The sequence below is a fragment of the Necator americanus genome, chromosome III (assembly GCF_031761385.1).
Source record: "Necator americanus strain Aroian chromosome III, whole genome shotgun sequence".
NCBI classification, from domain to species: domain Eukaryota; kingdom Metazoa; phylum Nematoda; class Chromadorea; order Rhabditida; family Ancylostomatidae; genus Necator; species Necator americanus.
Window position 1 is genome coordinate 19,314,527 of NC_087373.1, and position 24,249 is coordinate 19,338,775.

The 24,249-nt window shown below is 42.0% G+C and overlaps 4 protein-coding genes across 6 annotated transcripts; 1 reads left to right on the forward strand and 3 right to left on the reverse strand.

Annotated features, from left to right (window-relative positions):
• Positions 1-818: 818 nt before the first annotated feature.
• On the reverse strand, positions 819-1,718 carry RB195_010104 (uncharacterized protein; the record flags this gene model as incomplete). Its single annotated transcript, XM_064190955.1, has 1 exon — positions 819-1,718. The coding sequence occupies one exon, from the start codon at positions 1,716-1,718 to the stop codon at positions 819-821; it is 900 nt and encodes a 299-aa protein (XP_064048538.1).
• A 134-nt stretch (positions 1,719-1,852) lies between these two features.
• Positions 1,853-3,829, reverse strand: RB195_010105 (uncharacterized protein; the record flags this gene model as incomplete). Its single annotated transcript, XM_064190956.1, has 3 exons — positions 1,853-2,055; positions 2,479-2,536; positions 3,716-3,829. The coding sequence occupies 3 exons, from the start codon at positions 3,827-3,829 to the stop codon at positions 1,853-1,855; spliced, it is 375 nt and encodes a 124-aa protein (XP_064048539.1).
• On the forward strand, positions 1,975-5,735 carry RB195_010106 (uncharacterized protein; the record flags this gene model as incomplete). 2 transcript variants are annotated; one of them, XM_064190957.1, is made up of 3 exons in its annotated part: positions 1,975-2,168; positions 3,928-4,072; positions 5,517-5,735. In XM_064190957.1, the coding sequence occupies 3 exons, from the start codon at positions 1,975-1,977 to the stop codon at positions 5,733-5,735; spliced, it is 558 nt and encodes a 185-aa protein (XP_064048540.1). The 2 variants fall into 2 exon arrangements, with proteins under 2 accessions (XP_064048540.1, XP_013302264.2); XM_013446810.2 differs by lacking the exon at positions 1,975-2,168 and having other exon boundaries at positions 3,890-4,072.
• A 1,336-nt stretch (positions 5,736-7,071) lies between these two features.
• On the reverse strand, positions 7,072-18,540 carry RB195_010107 (uncharacterized protein; the record flags this gene model as incomplete). Of its 2 annotated transcripts, XM_064190959.1 has the most annotated exons (29): positions 7,072-7,256; positions 7,318-7,456; positions 7,523-7,642; positions 7,701-7,805; positions 7,940-8,057; positions 8,198-8,313; positions 8,367-8,470; positions 11,129-11,233; positions 11,424-11,532; positions 11,623-11,705; positions 11,783-11,928; positions 12,014-12,096; positions 12,169-12,333; positions 12,398-12,529; positions 12,988-13,084; positions 13,171-13,269; positions 13,329-13,474; positions 13,634-13,734; positions 13,789-13,909; positions 14,010-14,118; positions 14,176-14,285; positions 14,405-14,492; positions 14,620-14,723; positions 14,833-14,922; positions 15,813-15,998; positions 16,078-16,234; positions 17,071-17,181; positions 17,869-18,050; positions 18,427-18,540. In XM_064190959.1, the coding sequence occupies 29 exons, from the start codon at positions 18,538-18,540 to the stop codon at positions 7,072-7,074; spliced, it is 3,525 nt and encodes a 1,174-aa protein (XP_064048541.1). The 2 variants fall into 2 exon arrangements, with proteins under 2 accessions (XP_064048541.1, XP_064048542.1); XM_064190958.1 differs by lacking the exon at positions 18,427-18,540 and having other exon boundaries at positions 17,869-18,044.
• Positions 18,541-24,249: the final 5,709 nt, after the last annotated feature.

Here is a 24,249-nt window from a genome sequence, read left to right on the forward strand (position 1 = left end):
GATTCCTTGACGGGTACGAATGATACCCACACTGCTCTCACCGTTCTATCCAGTTCTTCCTTCTAATCGTTTTCCATGTTCATAGAACGTTCGAGGTATACGTATGACGAAGTTTCCACGACTTGGAAGCCTTCAAATTGTACTCCTCCGTCCTCGCAGTAAGCGTTCATCATGAACTGTGTCTTCTTTCTGTTTATTCGCAGCCCTATTCTCTTTCCTGCTTCATTCAATTCATTAAACATCGTTTCTGCTTCACCGGTACTGCTCGAAATGAGAACGATGTCGTTGGCAAAACGAAGGTTCAAGACAAACCTTCCATCAACAGTTATGTCCTTTTTTTCCCAGGAAAGTGATTTCATTATCTATTGCAATGCAGCCGTGGACAGCTTCGGCGATGTAGTATTTCCTTGTCGTACCCCTTTCCAATGGGTATGTAAAGAGGCGGTGCAAAAGCTGTATCCTAGTGGTGCATCAATCGTAGCAGTTGGTTAATGTCTTCACATGCGACGCGTCCACACCTTGATCGACGAGCGCGGACACCATTGCATTTGTTTCTACGCTGTTGAAGGCTTTCTCATAGTCGACGGAGGTTAGAACAAGGGGCAGGAAGTATTCCTGGCAATCCTCTATGATCCTCGACACGACCTGGAAATGGTCCAAGCAGCTGAACCCCGTGACTTAATCCAGCTTGTTCTTGAGGCTGGGCTTCATCCAGCGTCCTAGACATGCGCGTGAGGATGATCTTGGTGAATACTTTGTATAACCCGCTCAGCAAGCATATCGGACGGTAGTTCCGAAGGTTCTCTCGGTCACCCTTCTTATGGATAGGAACGATTCGCTAGGTATTCCACTGGCCTGGGATCCTTTCTTTCTGAAGGTAGGACGTCAAGTGCGCTGCTGAGATTACATGAAGTGGATGTCCACCACCCCCGAAGAAAGTCTACTGATATAGAATCAAGTCCGGGGGCTGTGCCAGGTTCCATGCTGTTGACAGCGACTCGTACTTCCGAAGGGAGAATCCGTGGTGGAGCTTCACCAGTGAGGATGATCGGGCTTGACACGGGAGTTGATGAACGGAAGAGGTTCGAGTAGAACCTCTCCGTAATGGTTTCAATCTCACGACGAGAAGACGTGCTAGTCCCGTCTTCGCTCGACAAGGCTGCTACCGGAATATTATATTCGCGGAGATTCCTGCGGCACTTCTTTAGACTCCTTGTTTGTGCTGCTTCCAGAATCTTCTTCTGCCTGTATTTCGAAAGATCCTCCTGCAACGGTTTTCTGCAGCCAGTGTTTGCTACTAACTGCTCAATGTGCAATGCATTCGGATCGAGCCTCAAAGTCCTTCCTTCCAACAATTCCTTGGTGGTCTTGGAAATTCTATCCAAGTTTGCTGTGCGCGGCTTCGAGGCACGTTCAACACAGGCTCGTAATCCTCTGAGCAGCATCTCGTAGTCCACGTTAGGGTCCTCCTCGATGTGCCAGTCGCCTTGGAACAAGGAGTCCTCGAGTACGCTGTCGTCGTAGACGACTTCTTTTCTTCTTCGTTGCCGATAGCAGATCTTCTTTTCCGTGTGGTTAAGTCGTATTTTCGAACGAAGGAGACGGTGATCAGAACCACTACGAAAGGATGGTACTGCTGAGACATCAAGTAGACACCACCTCCGGTTGGTGAATATGTGGTCGATCTCCGCACAAGTCGCGACATTGGGCGATTCCATGTCCACCGACGGTGATCTTTCTTCATGAAAAGAGAATTCCCATGAAAGAGGGGAATGGAGGACAACCCGGCGATACGATTGCCATTTTCATTCCGGTCCCTTAATCCAAATCTTCCGATCTTGTATTCCTCTTCTTAAGCCTTTCCTAGTTTTGCGTTGAAGTCTCCGACAACGAATTTGTAGAAGGACTTCTCGCTGTGGATCACTTCCTCCAGCTCCTCGTAAAACGCGTCGAATTCGGATTCATCAGCTGCTGATGTTGGTGAGTAGCAGTGATACTGATGGGTTTTTGGCGCAAAGGGCGGAGGCGAAGAATGGTCAGACGAGGCGACAGGATCTCATGAGAATCGACAAGATGGACGAGAGATGGGTGCAGAACAAAACCAACACGGCCTACATTTCGCGGAAACGTCTCTCCACGAATGACGAGTGTACAGTCATTCAGCTGTCGTACGTCGCTCCTTCTGCACTTGGTCTCCTGTAGAGAATCCACGCGAAATTTTATACGCTCTGCAGCTCCGAGAAGGGCATGCAGGTCAGCGTCTGTGGACACTGTTCTCGCGTTGTAAGTACAAAGTCTGAGACAGTCTCCATGGTGAGTCGTGCGTGTGTCGCTTTGGTCCAGAAACAAAGACGTCTTGAGCAACCTGAGATTTGATCGCCTCTCACCGGTCGCTATACCGCCCGATGTCTGAGACGACAGGGCCCAGTGTGTAGGGTACTGAGGCAGTGAATATGCTGGAGTGGCAAAAAGACTTACCCAAACTAAGCAACTTTCCACCAGCAAGCTTAGCTTTCACCACAGGTCGTCGCCCAACCTATAAGGATCAGGGAGCCACCTTGCGACATTTTGCTAAGACGGTGGTGATTCTTAGCTAGTCTTGCGATTCCGAGAAGTAAGAATATCGGATGTGCCGAACTTATTCTCAGCTTGGGAGACCGTGCCGAAGGATGAACCTCCGCTGTGCATCGCAGTTTGACGGCCAGGGTCACCTCCACACCACTATGAGGTGGTAAACCATTGTGGAGGTGAGAGGTACAGTAGAGTAAAAATGACATGAAGCAAGATGCAGTTGCGTAGGGGGTTGCTGGAAGCGGTGCGATTGTGCGCAGCGGTTCGGATCGAGTGAGGACGCTTGCTACCACCATTCAATGCTTACGCAACTGCACCGTGCTTCATGTCTTTTTGACCAGACTATACGTACGTTATCGAAACTCTACCGTGGTTGATTGATAGGAAATCGTTAATGAAGGAGATGAAAGTTATTGTTGGCTGAAAATGTAGATATTTCTGTTTTCAGATTATTGTACCATGGCATTTTAAGCCAGCAGTATCGATAGGACTATGGCACGAACTGACTAAAATCCATCTGTTAAGAGCACAGCTTCGCATAATGTCTCTACTTCAACTTTCAGTAAAACTTTCAGCAGGACATTCATTACTTGGAATACTCTGGAAGAAAATGAAGTCACGTCTCAAAAGTCTTAAAGGCGAGAGCAACATTTCGAAAGGAGGAAAGTCGACATTGATCTAAAAGTCACCTCTTGGTTGTTTCGCTGCCACTTCACGAAACGATTTCTATGTTTATTATGAGAGCCCCACAAATAGAAAGTTACTGGTTCCTCCGCAACCTTCTCTGACATTTCTTCGCACTTCTGATACACCTTTGGAACTAATGTATGATGTAGACAGAACATCGTCAAACACTGCCAATTTTGTAAGTAATTTCCCACAAATCGGAAGTTCTGCAAACTTCTGGGACATTTCTTCACACCTCTGATATACCTTTGGAACTAATGTATGATGTAGATAGAAGATCGATCTACATCTGAAACACCGAAATGAGGTTGGACTGCAAATTTAGAGGCAGCGTATCACAAAACTGGCATTGTTATGATCCCTCTGAAACCGTGGGATGTAGGTTCCAACTATGGGCGTTTTACGCGCAATTCTCCCTAACCGTCGTAGAAAACAGCGTACAAAACATCCACAATACCTTACAACGCGACACCGTCGTCCTTTTGAGCCGTTTCTCATGCCGTTTTTCAGTGCGATTAGGAGGGGACACGATCATACTTGTTATCTGCATTCCGACACCTGTATCGTCCATGTGAGATGCGAACATCTTCAATTTTGGAATACACTCTCTTCACCAAAACTTTGCCAAAGCATGTTTCGCGTTGATCCAACAGTAGTACAACGTTTTAGGATTCCAAATGTGCCCACAGAATACTTTTCGGATCCAGCTCGCTTGAAGACCATCACATTTTTCTATATGGCGGACTCCCCTCTAGAAAAAGCTGCTCAGTTATCATTTGATTTTTCCGTAAGAGGTCATGAGTCTCTCATTATAGTAAGTCCTTTGCTTTTTTTTTCTTCGAAGTGTGTACAGTCGGCGTAAACGTTTTACTTTGGGGTAACGCGTCCTTGTTGAAGATGTCCTCTTTCCATAGAGTGCAACCATCCCTTCTGAGATCTTTTTTTCCTTTTTTTTTATAGTTCTTCAGTATTCCTTTTCTCGTGAGGCAGCGCATGAGTAGGATTACATGATCTAAGCAGAGCCCTTTTCTATCAATTTTATCTTTTTTTTACTATTCTTCCTAAGTCCTAGTTGTAGAGATCGAACTTTTCTTTGCATTACTGTGAATTATTATCTTTCTTGTAATCTTAGTAAAACTCAGAAATCCACGCGCTTTTACTTGAGAAGTAGGCAGAAATCCAATTTCAACAAGCAATATTCTTTTTAAAAAGAGATTCTCTGACATCAGAGGAGACAAGTCAGTGAAAAAGGAAGATTTTCGGATAGAGTGTGGTTGTAAGAGGCACTCAACACAGCTCTAATCGAACTTACGAATTGCACACTAGAGTGCAAAGTTGTTCTTAGAGCACAAAAAAGGACCGTTCTCAGCTGACATATGGCTTTCCGATTTCGAAAGGTGATAGTTCATCAACTGAAGAGATCATCACTGGAAGTGAGTAGCTGAGTCTGTCAATCACATCAAACCTAGGCATTAGTCTTAGAGGATCTATGAAATGCAGGCTAAAGCTACTAAGAGAAAAAGGAAGATACAGCTGAAACTACTAATGCTTTAGTTTCGAAAAGTGAGTATCTAAGTCCTATCACGTGGTACTCTGAGCGAAACCGAAAATGGCCTGAGAGGTGGCTTCTATTCAATCGGGCCAGCCCAATCACATTTTAGCAAGAATTTCTTGGTAACACAAGTACGAAGGATGCCAATCGTACATAATTACACAAAAAAAAGGCAGCAATTAAACCGCTGCAAGCTATAGTTGGGTCAAAACGATATGAAGCACGGACCGTTACGTAAGTGACCGCGCTCGGAAGCGGTGCGGTCGAGACAACGGTTGCAATCGAGGTGGGACCATGGCGAACTGCCGAGGTGAGTGGCGGCAGTGAGGGTCCTTACGCGATTCCAACCGCTACGTTCCACCGCCCGCTTCGAGCGCAGCCGCTTGCGCAAATGTCTGTGCTTCATGTCGTATTGACCCGACTCTATGATCTTAGAGGCGGCTTAGAATCAAAACAAACACCAAGAACTAATTGGTAATGACCTTGCTTAAACCATGTAATCCCACTCATGAGCTAGTGTGCAAAAAATATCACTATGAAAAACAAAGAAAAAAGAGCACTGAGGAGCTCGTCGCTCTCCGTAGAGACGAGGTCAAAGAAGGTTCAATCACCACGTAATTACCCCTGTATAACACATTTTACGTCCACTGTGGAACCTTCTTTGAGAGAGTGAACTTTTTTGATACCTTTTCACTTCTACTCTTAGGTAGAGACTGACGAGTTATCCTATTTGGGTGAACACGCGGCCGCTAACACGCTTGCCCTTCTGTCTTCGTTTTCCCGCAATAATAGGCGGTCGATTGTTTCCCTATCCTACGACGAAAATCTAATGATGATCGCTTCCCTTTTTACGAAACATATTTATATCAATGATGATACCTTGTCAAGTTTGTATGATTTCGCTTTTAGAAAGGATTCGAAGTGAAGTGAATGAATCTCAACTAGTGACTAAAGTTGGCTACAAAATAATCTCGCTATCCAAAGGATGTGGTTTACTGAAAATGCTATATGTAAGACTGTAAAACAAACTGCTTAATTCTGAATATTTCGAAGTTGTTGTAGCAACAGGTCTCCTCATTTAGTTGCCTTATCGAGAGCGAGAAATATCTGTTTTTGTACTCATTACTACAACAATGAATACTATGAACAACGCTTTTTTGCTAAGATCATGTCTTCCTGCTTACGCACTATAATAAAAAAGAAAACCGTCACAGAAGATGTGCACCGGGGTGTTTATTGGCATCATAACGCTATGGATCAAGCCCCATATCGATTGAAGAGCAAATCACAGCATGCCTCCGCCGCGACGACGATTACGGCACACCACGTCGCCACAACACGTCTACGAGGACAATACATGTAGAGAGGAAAAAAAAACAGAATATTTCTGAGAACTGAAGGAAGGATTAGAGAATGGGTCAAACTACTAGGCAACGCATAACTAGAAGGTGGTCAACTTTTAACTGTTATTAAACCTCTAGATTGATGGAGCCAGGAAAGTTGTTTTCAATTTTCCGTGAGATCGTAAAAATGGCTTTAAAAAACTTCTTCTATCCAGATATCTACCGTAACTTTTTTGTTACTCGGTCTCATTTTTACCTTTGTGCATTGCTTACTTCCGGAAAAATACTCAGTGCTTACTCCGAGTAAAACTTAGTGACAGCGCATAATAATACAGTCTTCCTTTCTGCTCTAAAACACCGAACATACAAATTAAACGTTAATGTCCAGTTTCATGTGACCGATATATGGTATTTTAGTAAATTGTAGTTGAGGCAGTAGAAAAAAAGTCGAAATTATAATTCATGTCCGTCTTCGTTTCTTCAAACGTTTCGTTTACGGGGAAGAAAGAAGTGCTCTGTAGCCCTTTCTGTTAACAGGTTTTGCTGGGAACAGCTTCTGTAAATATATTTTATCATCCATTAATAATAAATAATGAAGTGAAAACGATCACATGTGTACACAACGGCAGAATTTTCCAAACGATGACGACATTTACTTTATATAAAAAGTCTGGACCGAGACAATCACCCATCAAATGGAAGGATATGACTCTGAGTGTAGCGTGCGTAAAATGAAAGCTGAATGAGATTAGGCAGATGCAAGCACCTGGGAAATAAAGGAAAAATAAGCAGATGATTTGAACATCTGTTGAGCAAAGGAATGCATCATGCACAATGAACATGAAAATGGCACAATACTGTCATATAAATAAATGACTAAAAAAAACTAAATCATCGATAGAAATGAGAAAATGTGCCCTACATTTGAGTTTGGTTCCACAATTCTCTTTCATGCTGCAATTCGGCGCGATAAAGACTTGGTTCGCCGTACTTCTTTCGTTTAAAGAAACCGCAGCGCCACAGTACCAGCACCATGATAAGGAAGATCAGCAAACCGATGAAAATACTGACTAGAATTACCCACCAGGGGATAGGACGAGATCCTTAACGAAGATTTTAATAAACAAGTTATAGAAGCAATCAGGATCGTTTCTTGCCACTCACCAAGTGCTGGCCTGTCCGGATAAGCGATAGTTCTAGCACTCACTGCGTTATTACCAGGATCATCTTCAATCCCTTGGCTTGTATCAAGCTCTATTCTTCCGAAGGATGCAATTTCAACGTACTCAACGTCCGAATAATCCTTGAATTCGAAAACAGAAGATGTCTACTATGATCGCATTAAGTGTTGTCATGCAGAAAATGCTACCTCAATGAAAGTGGAATTCCATAAACGTGCTCGAAAGTCAATAACAGGAGCTGAATTGGCATCAAGGAAATCAAAGTGGCAGGTCACCGAGAAACATTTCGCAGTACTTTCCGCACAACCCTGAAAACATTACTGGACATCGGAGGAGTATTATGGCATATTTCGCAGAAAAGCTTACAATTGTGACAACAGAGACATCAACACCGTTTTCCTTGCGCTTATGAGGTTGGACTCGAGATTTTAAGAATCCCGCTTCTCCAAATTTCAAAGGATGTGCATCTCTCTTAAATAAAGTCCCATTAAACAGATTTTCTTTCCTTTGAACTCTACTTTTTGAATCAGATTATGAAGGAGATTATCTATGTGTGCAGAAATCACAATACAGAATGAAAAAAACTGATGACACATTTTAAAAACCTTAACACGTCGATTATGTGTGTGCCTTGCTGACAGTGTTTCTTGTGTAGTGTACTTCGTGTTCAGCTTTATATGGTCCAGCGGATTGACATGCTCAAGTTTCCGTTCAACAAAACATCTAAAAGAGAATATTTGAGAAAAGCGAATGCTTTGCGTTCATTTTTTCTTTAGGAATGTACTGAAACACTAATAAGTATGTTTATAGTAAGCACATTTTGCACATATCGAAAAATAACAATGTCTGGAATCACTGCTCACCTTCGAATTTCCACAGTCCCATCCGTGTTGTGCATAGTAACAGTAGGAACATCGAGGAGGTAGAGTGCCCACTTTCGCTTTCCATGTTGTGATTGGATTTGATTTGGCCAATCAAACTAAGCACAGTGATATATAATAGCAGCCTAGGAAGATAAGATAGAAAGAATACCTTGGCAACAACATTACGAACAGTCCACGGGCCTTTGTTATGAAGTGTGTAGTTATGACGTACCATGACACCAATGTCTTCCTCCAGATCCATTTGAGATTCATCTAAACAAATTCCAAGTGGAGGGTGAGGAATTTCTGGTGTTTCCTAAGATAGCGCTCGTACTGCCAACCAACTTAAAACGCTTTATTTTATTAGTATTGGAGGTACACATAAGTATTCAATCATTATTAGTGTGGAATATTTGCATCACTCTAGTTCAGAGCGTGCATGCATAAAGTGGTGCTTTATATGGCAATATTGCGACTCGTTGCCTTGACTTTTGCGACTATTAAATTCAAACTTTTCATTACACCTTTGTAAAATGGCGGACAATGAACCAACCGAAGAACATTTACGTCATTGCATCCGGTTTCATTTTCGATCGGGTGTTAATGCGGCAGTTGCGGCAAACTGAATAGGAAAATTTTCTGGCGGTGATTTTGACTTGTTTGACAGCGATCGAAGTGGACGCCCTGTTGACTTTGGCGCTTTAAAATCACTGGTGGAAACTGATCCCAAAATGAGTATTCAGGAAACAGCAAACACTCTTCAGATTACTTGGTCAGCAGTCCAAAGGTTTTACCACATCCCCACATTCCCCAAAAATACCGCCATCCGATCTTCATCTATTCCAATCGATGGAACATTTCCTAAGAGATAAGAATTTCAAAAATATCAATGAAGTGCGTCCTCAACCTAGGATCAAATTTTTCTTCAAAGCAAACAAAATTTATGAACAGAGCATTGAAACTCTACCAGCAAGATGGCAAAAGACCCTGGATTACGACGGCGACTACATAATTGACTAAAGATAAAACCAGATGTAAGCAAATTCGTTTTTTTTGTTGCCACTGAAATAATTGATCATTTATGGGTACTTCTAACATTAAAGGCAGCTTAGCACGAAATGGTGGGACCTCTCATGGACAATACAGAGATCTTGGTGTGGGTTATGAGTTTAATTCTTTCCAGTGGCAAAAAAAAAGGCGAGAAGAACAGCTTGCTAACTTCTGTAATACCTTCTAACCCGCTTCTCTCGTGCACGCGTAGCATCGCCGTTTTCCAGGACGAGTAGTGGGAATTGAGCGCAAACACGCTCGTACACGTAAACTATACACCGAAACCTACGTTGTATATGAATCCAACGTCGTCAGTTTCGTGACACGCACCCTTTGGATGAATGTTTGAGAGATTTTAGTTACAAGTTTATCTCCTACAGAGATTCAGTTGAAACACCGGATTTTGGAGTATTTTGGATGTTCAGCATCTTAGAAGACCAGATACAACTAAAGAAGCCGTCCACAAATCTTATAAGAGCATTATGAATTAGTGTTGAAACCAGAGTCGAGAGTGGTGATGGGACACGACCCTCTCAAACACGACACCTCCCCCCATCCCCCTCTCTTTCTCCCTCCAACGTTTCTGCGACAACGTTCTGTTGCTGCCTATTCAATGTATTGGAAATTTATGTTTCGAAAAAGAAAAATCGAAAAATAGCTTTGGAACAAATGGAAAGAGAATCGGAAGCTAACGGAAGCGAAGAAACACCAAGTAGCAAAAAAAGCAAATTTTCTGAAATGTTGTTGAAATATTTTTATTTTTATTCTAAAATCTATGAAATATCTTCAAATACTGATTAAAGGACATAATACGAAGAGAACAGTCAGGTGCATAGGTTGAATTACAGAGGAACGTCAAAAAGAGGAGGAAAAAAAACCAACATTTTGTTCCTACAATATGACTCATTGGGGTGACGCAGGTTCGACACCCCATTGAGTCAAATTTTTGCAAAGGAGTTAGAAACCTGAAATCAGTGCTAAAAGATGAAGAGTTCAGTTATACGTAGTCTTCAGGTGCTTAAAAGTGGATTTAATGGAATTTAAAGGCATCACTCCACGAATCTGAAGTGGTACGGATTTCAGGTGGAGTATTCGTATACGGGATAGTAGATTATGGAGAAGGGGTGATTCCGTCCATTTCTTCCTAATTGCCGTAAAAAACGGCTCGGGAGATACGGCTTCGGGCGTTCCGGCGCGCTGATTTCTACAAGAAGTTCGATTGGAGCGCGCCAGGCTTGTACACGCGCCGCATCTTTCGGGCCGTCTTTTACGGCAGTTAGAAAGAAATGGACAGAATCGCCTCCCCCCCCCATAATCTAATATCCCGTACACGAATACTCCACCTGAAATCCTTACCACCTCAGATTCGTGGGCTGATGCCTTTAATGACAAAAAAAGCTGAGATTCTGTGCTTATTGTTAGGTCTGGGAGATCGCAAATAAATTCTTGATAAGAGGATCAAAAGAAAAATTCTTGGTGGTTTTTCAGAGAAGGTTTGCCCTACAAAACAGTCATTTTGCTGTTTTTCCCCCTCCTAATCCTTTCGAAATTTAGTTGGGACAAAGGTGGGAAAAATGGCATTTTTCCCGTCTTTGTTCCATCAAATCGTGGGGGAAGAGTATTCGCTTTTCACGAGTAAATCACGACAAATCATTTACAGCACCTTGTCACAGTGGATAAAACCCAGTTCCATCACTAGGTGCTCGATAGCAAACGTAATAGATCAGTCTCCGAAGTTATCGCAAACCAACGCTTTCTTAATAGGCATTAATGAAAACTTTCACAAAGGATGCAAGCATTGGCGCAGATGAACATCTTTAAAAGGAGATTTTGCAAAGATTTCCTCACCACCCCCATAGTTAAATCAAATGTGGATCATACCTTTGACTTCACCACCAAATCGAATGAGCGGCGGATCGCTAGTTCCAATCAACTCCAGCTCTGCCTTCTTGATTATTTGTAATTCGGCATTCCATACGTTATCCACTTTAAAACACTGATTTACTGTCGCAGCATACTTTTTGTTCTCATATTCTTTGAAAAATATAAATTGAAGATATCTTTTTCTCTTCTGTGTAGAAGTTCACAACTGAATGAGTAAAACAGAAAAGAAACGTGAAAATCTGTTGAAAAGATAAGTGTTTTTCAAGATTAAAAAAAACTTTCATTTACTGACGTTCATTGACTTCCGAAGAAGTTGAATTAACTATTGCAGCGAACTGAAGCGGTCGACCAATGCCTTCAGTTCGACCTCTCACTAACTTAAACCGTAGATCGAAGGTGTGCTGAATGTATTCTCGATGTGTGATGATCAATGTAACGATATGAGATCAAACAGGGAAAAGATCTTACATGACGGTATCTAAAAAATATACCTTTGTATTAGAATTCATCGGATTACCTAGATGAATGAGAACCACGTTTTTGCCGACAGTTTCCCATCCGAGTTTGGTTTTTCCTTTAAAAAAAACAATATAAGAATAGCTAAATCAGCCAAATTACAAAAAAAAAGAAGAATTTTGTTGGACAACTTACCGACAACCATGGGAAGTTCAAGTTCTTCTGGATCGTAGGTGAGATAGAGGGAGGCTTGATAAGCTTTTTCCTTATGGTTTCCGACAGTAAAAGTAATATCAAGAAAATCTTTCTCGCCAACGTTCAAAATGTAACCTTTATCGGTCCTTAAAGAACGCTCTTATAGTATGTAATTCCAACACTTGCACGCGTCGGCATAAAGGAAATGCGTCAAATCGGTGCTGAACCTACTTTGGGATATCCACAAACACAGCTTTAAGTCTGAGATCCGTCTGACACACTTGGTCTTCCCCACATCTTGTATTGAAGGGAACCTGGCAAAGAGACACTTCGCTTCTCTCTGTCTTATATTTATTAGCTAGAATTCTACTAATACACATTCTTACCTGAAACTCGTAACTAGCACCGTATTTATTCAATATAGGATACTGTCTCAAATCGACTATGGGATGACCTTCCTTGGGGTGAAGCGGCTTTCGTTCATTTTTAATTTGTACAGTGAATCGAAACTTGAGAGGATTGATCCAGTCCTTTACCGAGTCATCATGTTCCTTAAATTCGCAAGCATACAACGCACTGTTTGATAATTTGTTATATCTGAAAAGATATACGAACGGGAATGTAGATGACTTTTGTATATATCTGAGGTTTGCGGTGAGCACCCTGACCGCAAGGCCAACTATGATTCGTTGATAGAGAAGCATCTATTTGAGCGCGTAAGGGCACACCTTGATTGATAGGAATTACCTGAAATGAATTCAAAATGTTGCAAAATTTCAGACAGAAGCTAAGCTACAGAGAAATCTATCTTCAACTCTTGAGGATGGCCCATCCTTTAGAAGACATATGCAACCTAGAGTTTCACTCGAAGTTCTTCCAAGCAGCTTGTAGTATAAACAAAATGATTCGTTGCATTGCATAATACAGATAGGAGCAGGAAGGCTGCTATGCTGTTATGATGGATCATGCGTGCGTGCGCCAGACTGCACAAAAAAATCGCTACGATATAACGCTATAATCATCTAGATCCTACGTATTTAAATTTAACTGTTTAAAGTTCGTAATTTTACATGTTAAATGATATTTCTTGTATTTAGGAATCTTAAGAAATGAGTTCAATTTAATGGTTTTGCGACAGAGGTAATAATTGTTGGTTTTAAGGAAATCATAAGGACTTGAACAAAATAACGATAAGTGATATGCACCTCTAAATTGCATGTGAATACATTGGAATTGAAGTCGACAAGGTCGGCTCCTCTCAGTGAATCTTGTTGGACGGATATCTCCAAATAAAGAGGAAAGCTAAAATAAATGATAATCATAATAAGTAACAAAATCATCAACATTACATCCACCTTAACGTTAGATAAATTATTTAAGAAACTAACCAAGTCTTAGCGGCCTGAGGACAATTCTTCCCCTTTTCAATATCGATGAACTTGCTGTTTGTTTTGTGAAGTGCAGTTATGCTTATCACAGGGCGAGAGCTAGACGATTATTTCCTTTTACTAGTAATAAAGTAAGTGTCAGTCATACAGTAACCTACCGAAGAATTGTTACCACTCCGCCTGTTACTGCGCCTACTGCAAGATCTGGGTAACCATTGCCGTCCAGATCTGACCCGCCCGACAACGAAAATCCGAATGCTTTGATCGGACGGCGAAGATTCGGCAAATCCGAGCCAGCAATGACCTAAATGCAAATTCTAGCAGTAACTATGTCAGATTCGTAAAAAGTGGATTGTAATAAAAGTAGACAGCATTTGCATTCATCCGGTGCCCTAAAAAGGGCTTTCTTTCAGCATAGTAGAGGAGATGCTATATCGTACCACAAACTTATGCAAACGCTCACCTGTGAAGGAGTTTTCCGTAAATCATTTCTTGATTTGCCACCAAGAAATATGTAAACTGCCCCTACCCCTTCATTGGCGAAAGGAGCACCAACAGCGAAGTCTAAAAAAGAGAACCTAAGCAAGAAAACAAAGTGTTTCAGAGCAAACAAAATACCATTAAAGCCATTTTTATCGCCATCCACGTTCCCCAACTTGCTTATTGAAAGGCCAAATTGCGAGAAAGGTCCAGGTACTTTCAAAATAACAGGAGGATAGAACACTTTATGTGATTCAAACTATAAAGAGAAGCTATGTATGAAGGTATACAACTCTCAGAAGTCCTTTTTTCCTTCTAGCAAAAAAGGAAAAATAAAAGAAATTCTATAGCTAATCCACCTTATTCCGTTCAAATCCCTGAGAATAATAAACGTAGACTACTCCGCCGAAGCGTCCTTCGGAATCAGAGCGATGTTCGAAAGGTGCACCAACAACAAGATCATCGAAACTAGAAGGAAGTGCAAATAGAAAGAAACAAAGAGGATGAAAAGTCAAAGTAACAAACCCGTCGTTGTTCAGGTCTATAACTTCAACAGCATAGCCGAATGCAGATCCCATCATCGTGCCATTAATGAGAAAACGGTCCTCGGTAAATGTGAGCAAGTCCCCACGATCCTGTGGAAAAATTGGAGACATTTTACCAACTTCATGAGGAACAGCGCTTTTATTGAAGATGTCGTTACTGATAAAATTTTTGGAATTGAAAAGATTGAAACAAATAGTGACAGCAAAACCTTAGTAAAGGGCAAGAAAATCACTGCTCCGTGCTGACCAAAGCGAGTAGCCCCAGACACTATAGTAGTCTTTTCTCCTTTTTCGTACCTACAAGAGCAGGATGAAAATGAGCTGCTTTATCGTATTACGAGAAAGGGAATAAAAAACTACACTTCAGTAAAATTCAGTGAATTCACAAAAGAAGATTCGGTGTAAGTTGAAACTGAAAATTCACCAGAATCCAAATCGCCCAACATCAACCGAATAACCGAGATAATCGTGGGCAGCTAGCATAGTTCTCACTCCACCTTCTTCTGGCGCCATGGTGTATTTTTCTGTCTATATTTATTAAGTGAAGAAGCGAAATAGAAGAGCTATCAAGTCAGTGCTGACGGAGAGCATGGTGGAAAAAGGAAATGGAAAGGAAAAACGTAAAGTCAAGACTGACCGTCGTTCCAAAGATACCTCCTTCAGTCATTCGCGCGTAAACACCTCCAGTCCATTTCATAGCACCAATCAATCCCGTCACCATTGTGTTCTTTAAAAAAAGGGTTGGAAAGAGAAGGAAGGAACAAACACTTAATCATTGGAGAAATTGCAACAATTACAGTTCACTCATGATTGTAGTGCCATTACAAGAGAAGAGAACACTTATTGTGCTATGAAAATCACGCTTCCACAGTACACAAAAAAGTCATTAAAACCAAAAACGAAAGCAAAATTCTGATCGAGTTTCCACAGTTAATACCTACCACTTCACGTTTCGCTCCAAATTCTAGGATTTTCATAGCTAAAAGTGTGATTTTTGTCCGTAAGAGGACGGGCAAAAATGACCAAAATGAATAAGTAACTTCCTTTCTGCAGAGGAGTACTTGTGCCATGGTAACGGTGAGGACGCGGAAACGTTTAGCTCCAAATTGAATAAAAAGAATAAGCAAGAAGATAATGAAGTGTTCATCGTCACAGTAAGTGGAGTTCTTCTGATACTGTCACAATATAACCCGACACTTACGGCAGAAGCAGGCGAAAAAGCAAAAAGAATTCGGAAGAATTAAAAAAGGTGGCTTTTACCTTTACACTATGTTACAGTTACATCTGCCGCGAGGACTTTTCTGCAAGATCACTATTACTATCAAGAAAGCAAGTATTATAAGGCCTGCTGCAGTATTCTATGGATTCATCTGAGAAAAAAAAAACAGATCAGATAGAATTGCAGTTGTTGCTTCTATAGATGCGCTTCAAGGCTGCACGCAATAGCTACGAAATAGTGAAAGTTCTAGTTTTAGAACAACTCATTCACTTAGAGAAAATGAGTAAGAAAAGAAAAATGGAGCTGGCAAGCAGTAGAAAAAAGAACATAGGAATAAACAAAGACAACGTTTGACACACTGATGAAAAATAGTTATGTAATATAGTTAATAAACGTACTCCAGAAAACGCTGCAGAAAATCCTTCCATGCAAGCTCCATATTCATTATGACGATCCAGTTTAGGGAGATTTTTTTGTAAACACGTTGTATAAGTTCCACCCAACGAGAGGTCCGAATTTAGCTCGTAGCAAGCACCTTGAGTATACGCACTAGTATTGTGAAAACGCATGAGAGGTGCACATACCTAAACTTTATGAAGTGAAAAAGTCTTACCATGATTAATAACAGAAGAAATTAAATAGAAAGAAGGTGCTATTATATACCACTGCTCCTCCTCTTAGAGTGCCTTGCGAAGCAAGGGATGCGCCGAGAAGCTCTCTATTTTTGCCGAGGTAATGGGCTTCACGCCCCGTAAGGGTCAAATCAGGAGATTTCGCATAAGACGACACATCTTCGTACTCTGAACGAACTTGCTCACACCTGAAAAATGTTCCAAAGATAAAAACTTAGGATTCAATGAATCTGAATTATTGAATGAAACCGTATGCAGTAAAATGTTATATTTTGATTACGATTTCGATTTTTACGATCTCAAAACTTATTCTTGGGCCAACAGTGTCAAATTATTCAACTTCAGATTTTTTGTGGAGATAGCTAGAGCTCGTCGTGAACAACGGAATCTACCTTCTCAAAATTCGATTACGACGATTTTTACGATCTCAAAACTTATTCTTGGGCCAATTTTTACAAGACCGGATTTTTATCATTCAGATTCAAAAATAGCATCTCCTAGGCACTCAGAACTGCAATAGAACATATAATTTCGTTATGTTCTTCTGCAACAGAGTTGCCTTCCTAATCTTAAGTATAAAGGATAGAGTGCGCAGTGCTGATCAATTCCTGTGGAGATTTGCCTACGCGTTCGACTTTAATTTAGAATCGCTTGGGGTTCATGAACACGCATGCAGCATGACACTGGCTTGCATAGAATAGTTTTTATCCTCCCAGATAAGTCTGGTACCAATTTATCGACCTCGGAGAGATTAAAGGCTTGGATGTCACTAAGCCGGTTTCGAACCAACGACCAGTCATGCAGTCACGGCGGAAGCCTTCATCAGTTGCGTTAAACCCGCTCTCATTCCTAATCTTACACTATCACAAACGATTTATGTCCCATATGAAGAGGACATAATCTACTACACTCTACGGACTCTCGTTATGGAAGCCTCAGTTCCTATGAATGTAAGAGCCGATCTTAGCAGAGAAGACATGAGTAAATTTGCCAATAGGTAGAGAAGAATACGAGAATTCCTTACCATTCGGAACCGTTCCCAGTGTATCGTGTATTTATGGGACACGCAAAAAGCGCTCCTGCTTGAATTGTTCCCACTTGACCAGATTCAGCTCGCGGGGCACCCACTAGTACCCTGAAATCATTTAATCTGAATGAAAACATTGACAGCTCAAAAACGGGGTGAAATGTAGTTGGAGGAGGGCGGGAAAGGGGTGGATTCAACACGGCTCTAATCGAACTGTACTTTAGAGTGCAAAAAAAAGTTCTTAGAGGACAAAGACCGTTCTTAACTGTCAAATGCAGATTGTGGAGAAGCCACCTCTAGGGGTTTTTAGGGTTTCGCTGAAAGTGGCTACATGGTATGACTTAGTTATTCGCTTCCAGTAAGCTTGTTTGGAGAGTTTGGTGAATTTTCCCTTCTCTCTTAATAGCTTCATTCTACACGCCAAAGATCCTCCAAGACTAATTCTTAGGTTCCAGGGCACGATTGACTTAGCTATTCAATTCCAGTGATGGCATTTCGATAGATGAACTACAGCCTTCTTAAATGCGAAAAACATTTGTCAGGTAAGAATGGTGTTTGTGCTCTGACAATACCTTTTGCGGCCTGGAATACAGTTCAACTAGAGCAGTATTCACTGACCCCCGCCCCACAACTACATTTTGTCCTTCAAAAACTGATTATTAAGTTATAACGAAATAAGCAAATATATTTAATCGAATGAGGAAGAACATCATGAGATGAGATGTTGCATCATGAGTCCTAGGAATTCTGTGGAAATTGATGTGGATACTTCTCGAGAAAAAAAAACCAACTCACACAGGTTCGTCGACCTTGAAATGCTCGGCCACCGTGAATCCAAAATAGGTGTTCTCCTGACCGTACTTGTAAATCGGAGCATAGACATCCAAATTGAAACCGTGAATGGTGGTAAAAATAGATAAAATACAGAAAAGTGCAAAAGAAAGAAACAAAGTGGAACGTCGTCGTGACATTAACGTCTGGAGTACACGCAGACAGGTACCAGTACGATGATAAATTAATAGTCGTCTGCGTGAGTCATCTCGCTGAAGATTGTGATGATAAGGGGGAGCTCGATCGATTCGGCAGCCTCCGCACTGCAACACTCATATGGAAGACGTTAAGAAGAACAAGATCTGGATGAGTCACCGTACACAACTGGAACTTGGCTGTTGCGCTGATGCATCAGCACAAATGAGAGGCTTGAAAGAGGAGGAGATAAGCAGAGTCGAATGACTCAGATCAAGCACCGTAACTTGACGATGTTGATCGAAACATAGCGTCGGAATGCAGACATTATCGCGGAACGAACGGGTGAACGGTGAAGGCACGAACGAGCAGCAGGCGTCGTCGAACCGTGCGAAGCCTCGCGGGCGGGGGAATTGTGTCGCGACGCGGTGCTTGCACAATGTCGACGCCGGCGAGGTCAATACGAGGGACAACAGGCCTCGGTCGTCGCAGCGAGGACATCAAACAACGGTGCTCCCAACTCAGCAAATAATCGCCATCGTTATCTCCTCCACTCGTTAGCTTTGGATAGGAACATATCCGGTGTAAGAACGTAAGAGTGCACATGTCGGCGAAATGTTACGGAGGTAACTCGGTTCTGGAGACTAAGCTTAGTGCGTCCGTACTAGCAGAGCAGCTGCATCATCAATTCAGGTGATGAGCAACAAGGCGGTGCCATAAACAAAGAGGGCTTGTTAGTTCTTGGCGCTGTTGCAGATGCGCCAGGGTAAATGAAAAGTGCACTGAGAAGAGGGAGCAAATGTATATCTCTGAATATTGAATAGGTCAATATGAAGTTTCTAGTCTTAAATGTTTCCCGCCGGTAGCGAGGAGGAAATCTCACATGGATAAATTTGGTTCACAATCATAAAAATCATAATCCGAAAGTTAACACCCAACACAAGATACTTTTGGAATCCAGAGTGTAAATGCCAAGGCATCCTAGGTCCAACAACCTCGAGTTTGCACCCTTCCATGAACTTTCATTCCTTTATGCGCACTCGCTCTGTCCGAGACCCTGCTCCCAATTCGAACGTGCCAAACGGCATTGCACTTGCCTGTGCCTATCTTGGTTTGTCGCATATCGTGATTTACTTCCTCATACTTGATACTTTTTTACTTGATATGTGCGCAACAAAAAATCAACTAATCAAAGGATCTTTGTTTGGGTGAGCACTTCCCATTTCGACAAACCCTGGTCAGGATCACTGCACCAACTTTTTTTTTCAAATATTATACTCAGTGTGGCGCAAAACGCACGGATTCATTCGGTCCTAGAACTCATTTTTAAATAGGTCCCTTTTTTGTCTTAATTTTAAAACCGTAGCCATGACATTTCGATAAAGTTACTATAGTTGGGTCAAAACGACATGAAGCACCGACAGTTGCGTAAGCGGCTGCGCTCGAAGCGGCGCGATGGAGCGTAGCGGTTGGAGTCGTGTAAGGATCCTAGTCACCGCCACCCATCCTTGCAGTTAGCTATGATCCCACCTCGATTACAACCGCTGTCTCCACTACGAGCGCAGCCGCTAATGTAGCTGTCCGTGGTTCATGCGTCGTCACCCGACTCTAGTCTTTGATCGTATTTCAGACTTCTGTCCTTTGAACTCGGAGTAAGGGAATCGAAGTGAACATTCACAAATAGACTAAGAGTTGTGGTACAGAGGATTTTGAAACGCACAGTACCCTCAACAGTTCTTAGGAACTCCGCTACCAGTCTGCGTATTTCTTCTCGAAGCCACAAACAATATGAAATCCGGAAGAAACTCGAAGCGGCGCTGTGGAGGTAGCGAACTGCAGCGATGGATTTCGCTAGTAAGCCTGCAGTCAGGATCCTAAACGTTACGCTCCACAACCCACTTCGAGCGCATTGGCTTACGCAACCGCACCGTGCTTGATTTAGTGTTGACCCCACTATATGTCCAAGGAACCTCGGGAGCATCCAGCATGTGAATAGCTCTTTACGGCGAGGATCGAGGGGCATATGCGCTTATGCAAACACAAGTTACTGGCCAACGAATGAGAAAACGAATTTTGCTAAGCCTACAGCAATTAGGGAGTCCTCTTCGTTCACAATTGCACGGAAAAAGAACGAAGACCTGTCCGAGAAACGGGGACGCCCGAAGAAGAGCCTATCATCGTTATCACGTCATCGATCGGCAGGCGCAGAGAGGTACGGCTCCGCATCAGAGCTACCCTGTTCAGCCGGCTCGATGTGGACGACGAGCCGGTTGAAAACGGTCGGTGGTGACTGCATTTGTGTGGTCGACTCTGAACGAACCTCATTGAGGCTCTTCATCCATTTCTGACTCAGTTACGCGGTGGTTTAATCAGTGGCAAGATTAATGGACCGGTTGCTTTCGTTTTGCGCTTAGCAGGAAGTAGATGTAGTTCTAATGGCTCAAGAAACTTATACTGACATGGTCAATTTTCTTTTATTGCCAAGGGATTCAAGAAGAAAAAAGTAAGAATTTCGCCAATGATACATCTTACAATATGTTCTGCTTGCCATGACAGACAACTTATCAGGAAATGATGGGATCATGAGGAACAAAGACTTCGGAATGTAGATTATGAGTACGAGTTGTTCGCACGCAACTCATCGTACGCATTTTTTGCATCACGTCTTTTCTGTGAAACTTGTGAACATGGTCTCGGTCGACTACGGGAAAAAACTGAGAATTTGCCAGAACGTTTCTTTTAACATGTCACACAGTGGATTGTGTAGAGACAATTAAGAAAGTAGTAATGACAGAGTTCAACAAAGAAAAGACTTATGCTCGCAAGCCGTTCCGAACTCATCGACGACGCCGATCGATGACATGATGTAGAGTTTTCGAATAACATCTCTGGAACTTGAATGAGATTGCAGCTGGAGAAAAAACTCAGATACTAATGGGCTGAAAATGGGATTCTATGCAAAACTGGAATGTCAGTGCATGTTTTAGAGAGGTGAGAACCAGGAACGCAGCACACCACCATGGTGGTTCCCATTCATAAACGATCGTGAAGAGCTCGCACTAGTAATTAAGAGCTATTCAGCGCGCATTTGGCCTCAAGAGCAACTTCGCTTTGGGTCAGAAGCCAAAGTGCTGGCGAGCACATGCATAACTGCTGCCTAGATTTCCCTAATAGCTTAATGGATTTAATTTGATGGTAATATTATGATAGCATAGTGAAGATGTTGTAGAGTTCTCGAAGGGTTGTTGTGGTCAAGGAATTGCAGCTACTTTTGCGGCTGATCTAGAGACCAAATGTTGGTGACAAAAACACCCCTTCATCGCTCATTCGTGAACGCAGGAAAACTGCAGAATTTTTTCTAAGCAGAAAAATGTTGAGATAAGGATGGATTTTGACACACTAATAAATGAAATGAAATCGTGCTGCAAACTCTGAAAAAAGAAGAAAACAAGTATTTGTGGATTTCAAAGGTTCTTTCTACCTATCAACTCACCATTTCCTCGCAATTTTTCTTGTGACAGGCGCTTTGGGTTTCCGATCTGATGTGCTCAAAAAATTCCCACTGAGTTTTTCAAAAGTGATTTTTTTAAAACTATTCACAGAACTTTTGGCACTTGAAACAGCTACTCTGTCTGACAACAGAAGGATATTTCGAGTGATATTAACTCAAAACAACTCGTAAATCTTCAAATGAGTTGCGCAGTTATGGTCTACCGAGCATCTCACATCTCGTCTAAGAATTTTGTGCTACAGAAACGCCATGCTGCATTGGATTCAGCACATTGGATTATCTCGTAAATAGTGGAGACTTTGCAGTTGCGTAGGAGATTTATTTTTCTTCACGGACAAGTGGTTTTTGTAAGGGAAGCATCGAAGGTCTACCAGAAAGATGGAGGAGAACTGTAGAGAGTGGAGGAGAGCATATTTAGGGGTCACAAAAGTATTGTTTGTCTTAAAGGCATCACCCCACGAATCTGAGGTGGCACTGATTTCTGGTGGAGTATTGCGGCGCGTGCACAGTACTGGCGCGCTCCAATCGAACTTCTTGTAGAAAACAGCGCGCCGGAACGCCCGAAGCCGTATCTCCCGAGCCGTTTTTTACGGCAGTTAGGGAGAAATAGACGGGATCACCCCTCTCTCCATAATCTACGGTCCCGTATACGAATACTCCACCTGAAATCCGTACCACCTCAGATTCGTGGGGTGATGCCATTAATTTTGAATAAGAGGATGAATAGAATACCACGTTACTAATAGGATGTGACAGTAAATGAAAGATGGCGATTATTCCACACAGCTTCTAGTCATATAAACTAGTAATAAGGAAGAAGTCCTGGAAAAAATGCAATGACGACTCAAAACGCCTGAGAAGGACAGGACAAAGGTGAATGAAAGACAATTCCGAAAAAGTAGTTTTAAAACAATGAAAAGAAAAGGAGAAGAGAGGAGAGAACTGGAATTCGGTCTAACAAACTCTTAAGATCATGAGGTTTGTTTTTAGTTCTCTTGAAACTTCAAAATTAATCGTTTTACAAGAGAAGATTTATGTGATCAGCTGACAGTAATTAACCATCCTTTGGTATGCTCCCATCCATATTATTGAAGGCCAACTATTAAACAATTCATCTCAGTACTTCTCTGGTTTTGCGCTTATCAAGCAAAGCAGTGCTAGGATGTTCAAATCATACGTAAATCGTATATAATCTATAATTATTTTATGTCTAAGGCGGGTGTGGCGCAGTCGGTTAGAGGTCCGTTGTAGCCACACGGTCTGAGGTTCGAATCCGCCCTAGTGCACCAAGCTCTTCATCCCTCCGGGGTCGATAAATTGGTACCAGACTTGTCTGGGAGGATAAAAACACTGACTTGATCATCGGCTGGCCCCCGCGAGTCGTTGTATAGGCGAACACACGTTCCAAAACCTCATCGATTACGAATTCTAGTAAAACGCAACGCATCCCAAGTGGATTGATACGCCAGTGACTTTATCCTTTATCCTTTTTATTTTATGTCTATCTATATCTATCTACATCTTGTATAATCAAAATAATAGGTGTATAATCAAATCTTATATAGATTTCTGTGATTTATTCCTTGAGCTTTTCACAATAAACTCATTTAGTTTCTCATCGTTAAAAGCTTGAAGCATCGTGCTTGTTCTCCATTTTTGTAATTCGCTTGTGCATGCGCGATAACTACTTGCCACTTTGACAGCAAGAAGAAAATAATCTGAAATTTTGCAAATTGATTTAAAGGCAGTATATCTCGAAATTGGCGACGACGGTATCTCTCCTCGAATAAGTACATGTTCGGTGTACTTCACGAATATGAGCGTGATTACGCTTATTTCTCCACATTGAAGGCATCACCCCACGAATCTGGGGTTGTGCGGGTTTTAGGTGGGTTGTGCCTATACGGGTCGCAGGTTATGGGGAGTGAGGGTGATTCCGTCCATTTCTTCCTAATTGCCGTAAAAAAGGGCCCGGAAGATGCGGCTTCGAGTGTTCCGGGGCGCTATTCTCCACAACGATTGGGGCGCGCCAGGGATTACGCAGAGCTGCTTCACATGCCTTTAATCTAGAAAGAGGCATGTGAAGCAGCTCTGCGTGTGAAGCAGCTCTCCACAACATCTTTTTACTCGAGAGAACGCGGACAACTTCTATGTCAGATTATAGAAGAAAGCAAACTTGTAATTTGAAGGAAATGTTCATCTACATTGAAATTGTAATTTAAGAAACTAGAACAAATGGCCCTCTATGATGTTTTCTAGGAAAACTTCTTGATGAAATCTTGGATTTGCATGCGAAAGGAGTACCATAGTGTGTGCAACGATCTCTTGATTACAAACATCTATTTTTTGTCGTTTTTATTTGTGTTTGCGTTGCATTTGGACAAACACTTTGAATAACTGAAAGGTCCTCTTGGTCTATTGCGACTTATTCGTAAGATAGGTGAGCGTAGGATTGCTGGGGTTAGGGGACCTTTGTCACAGTACTGGGGGAAGAGCAGTTGAAATCGAGAGTTTCATGCCGCTTCAAGTGCAAATTTTGCTCATCTCCCTCAATACCTTTAGGGTTTGTGATGAATTGATCCGGCGCTATCGGAACATACGTTAGGAGCAGTGTTTTAAGCTCGGACTGCTGAACACCCCTTTTAGTTTGATGTCTTAAAACATCACTCCAAACGACTTGCTTTAAAACATGTGAAATT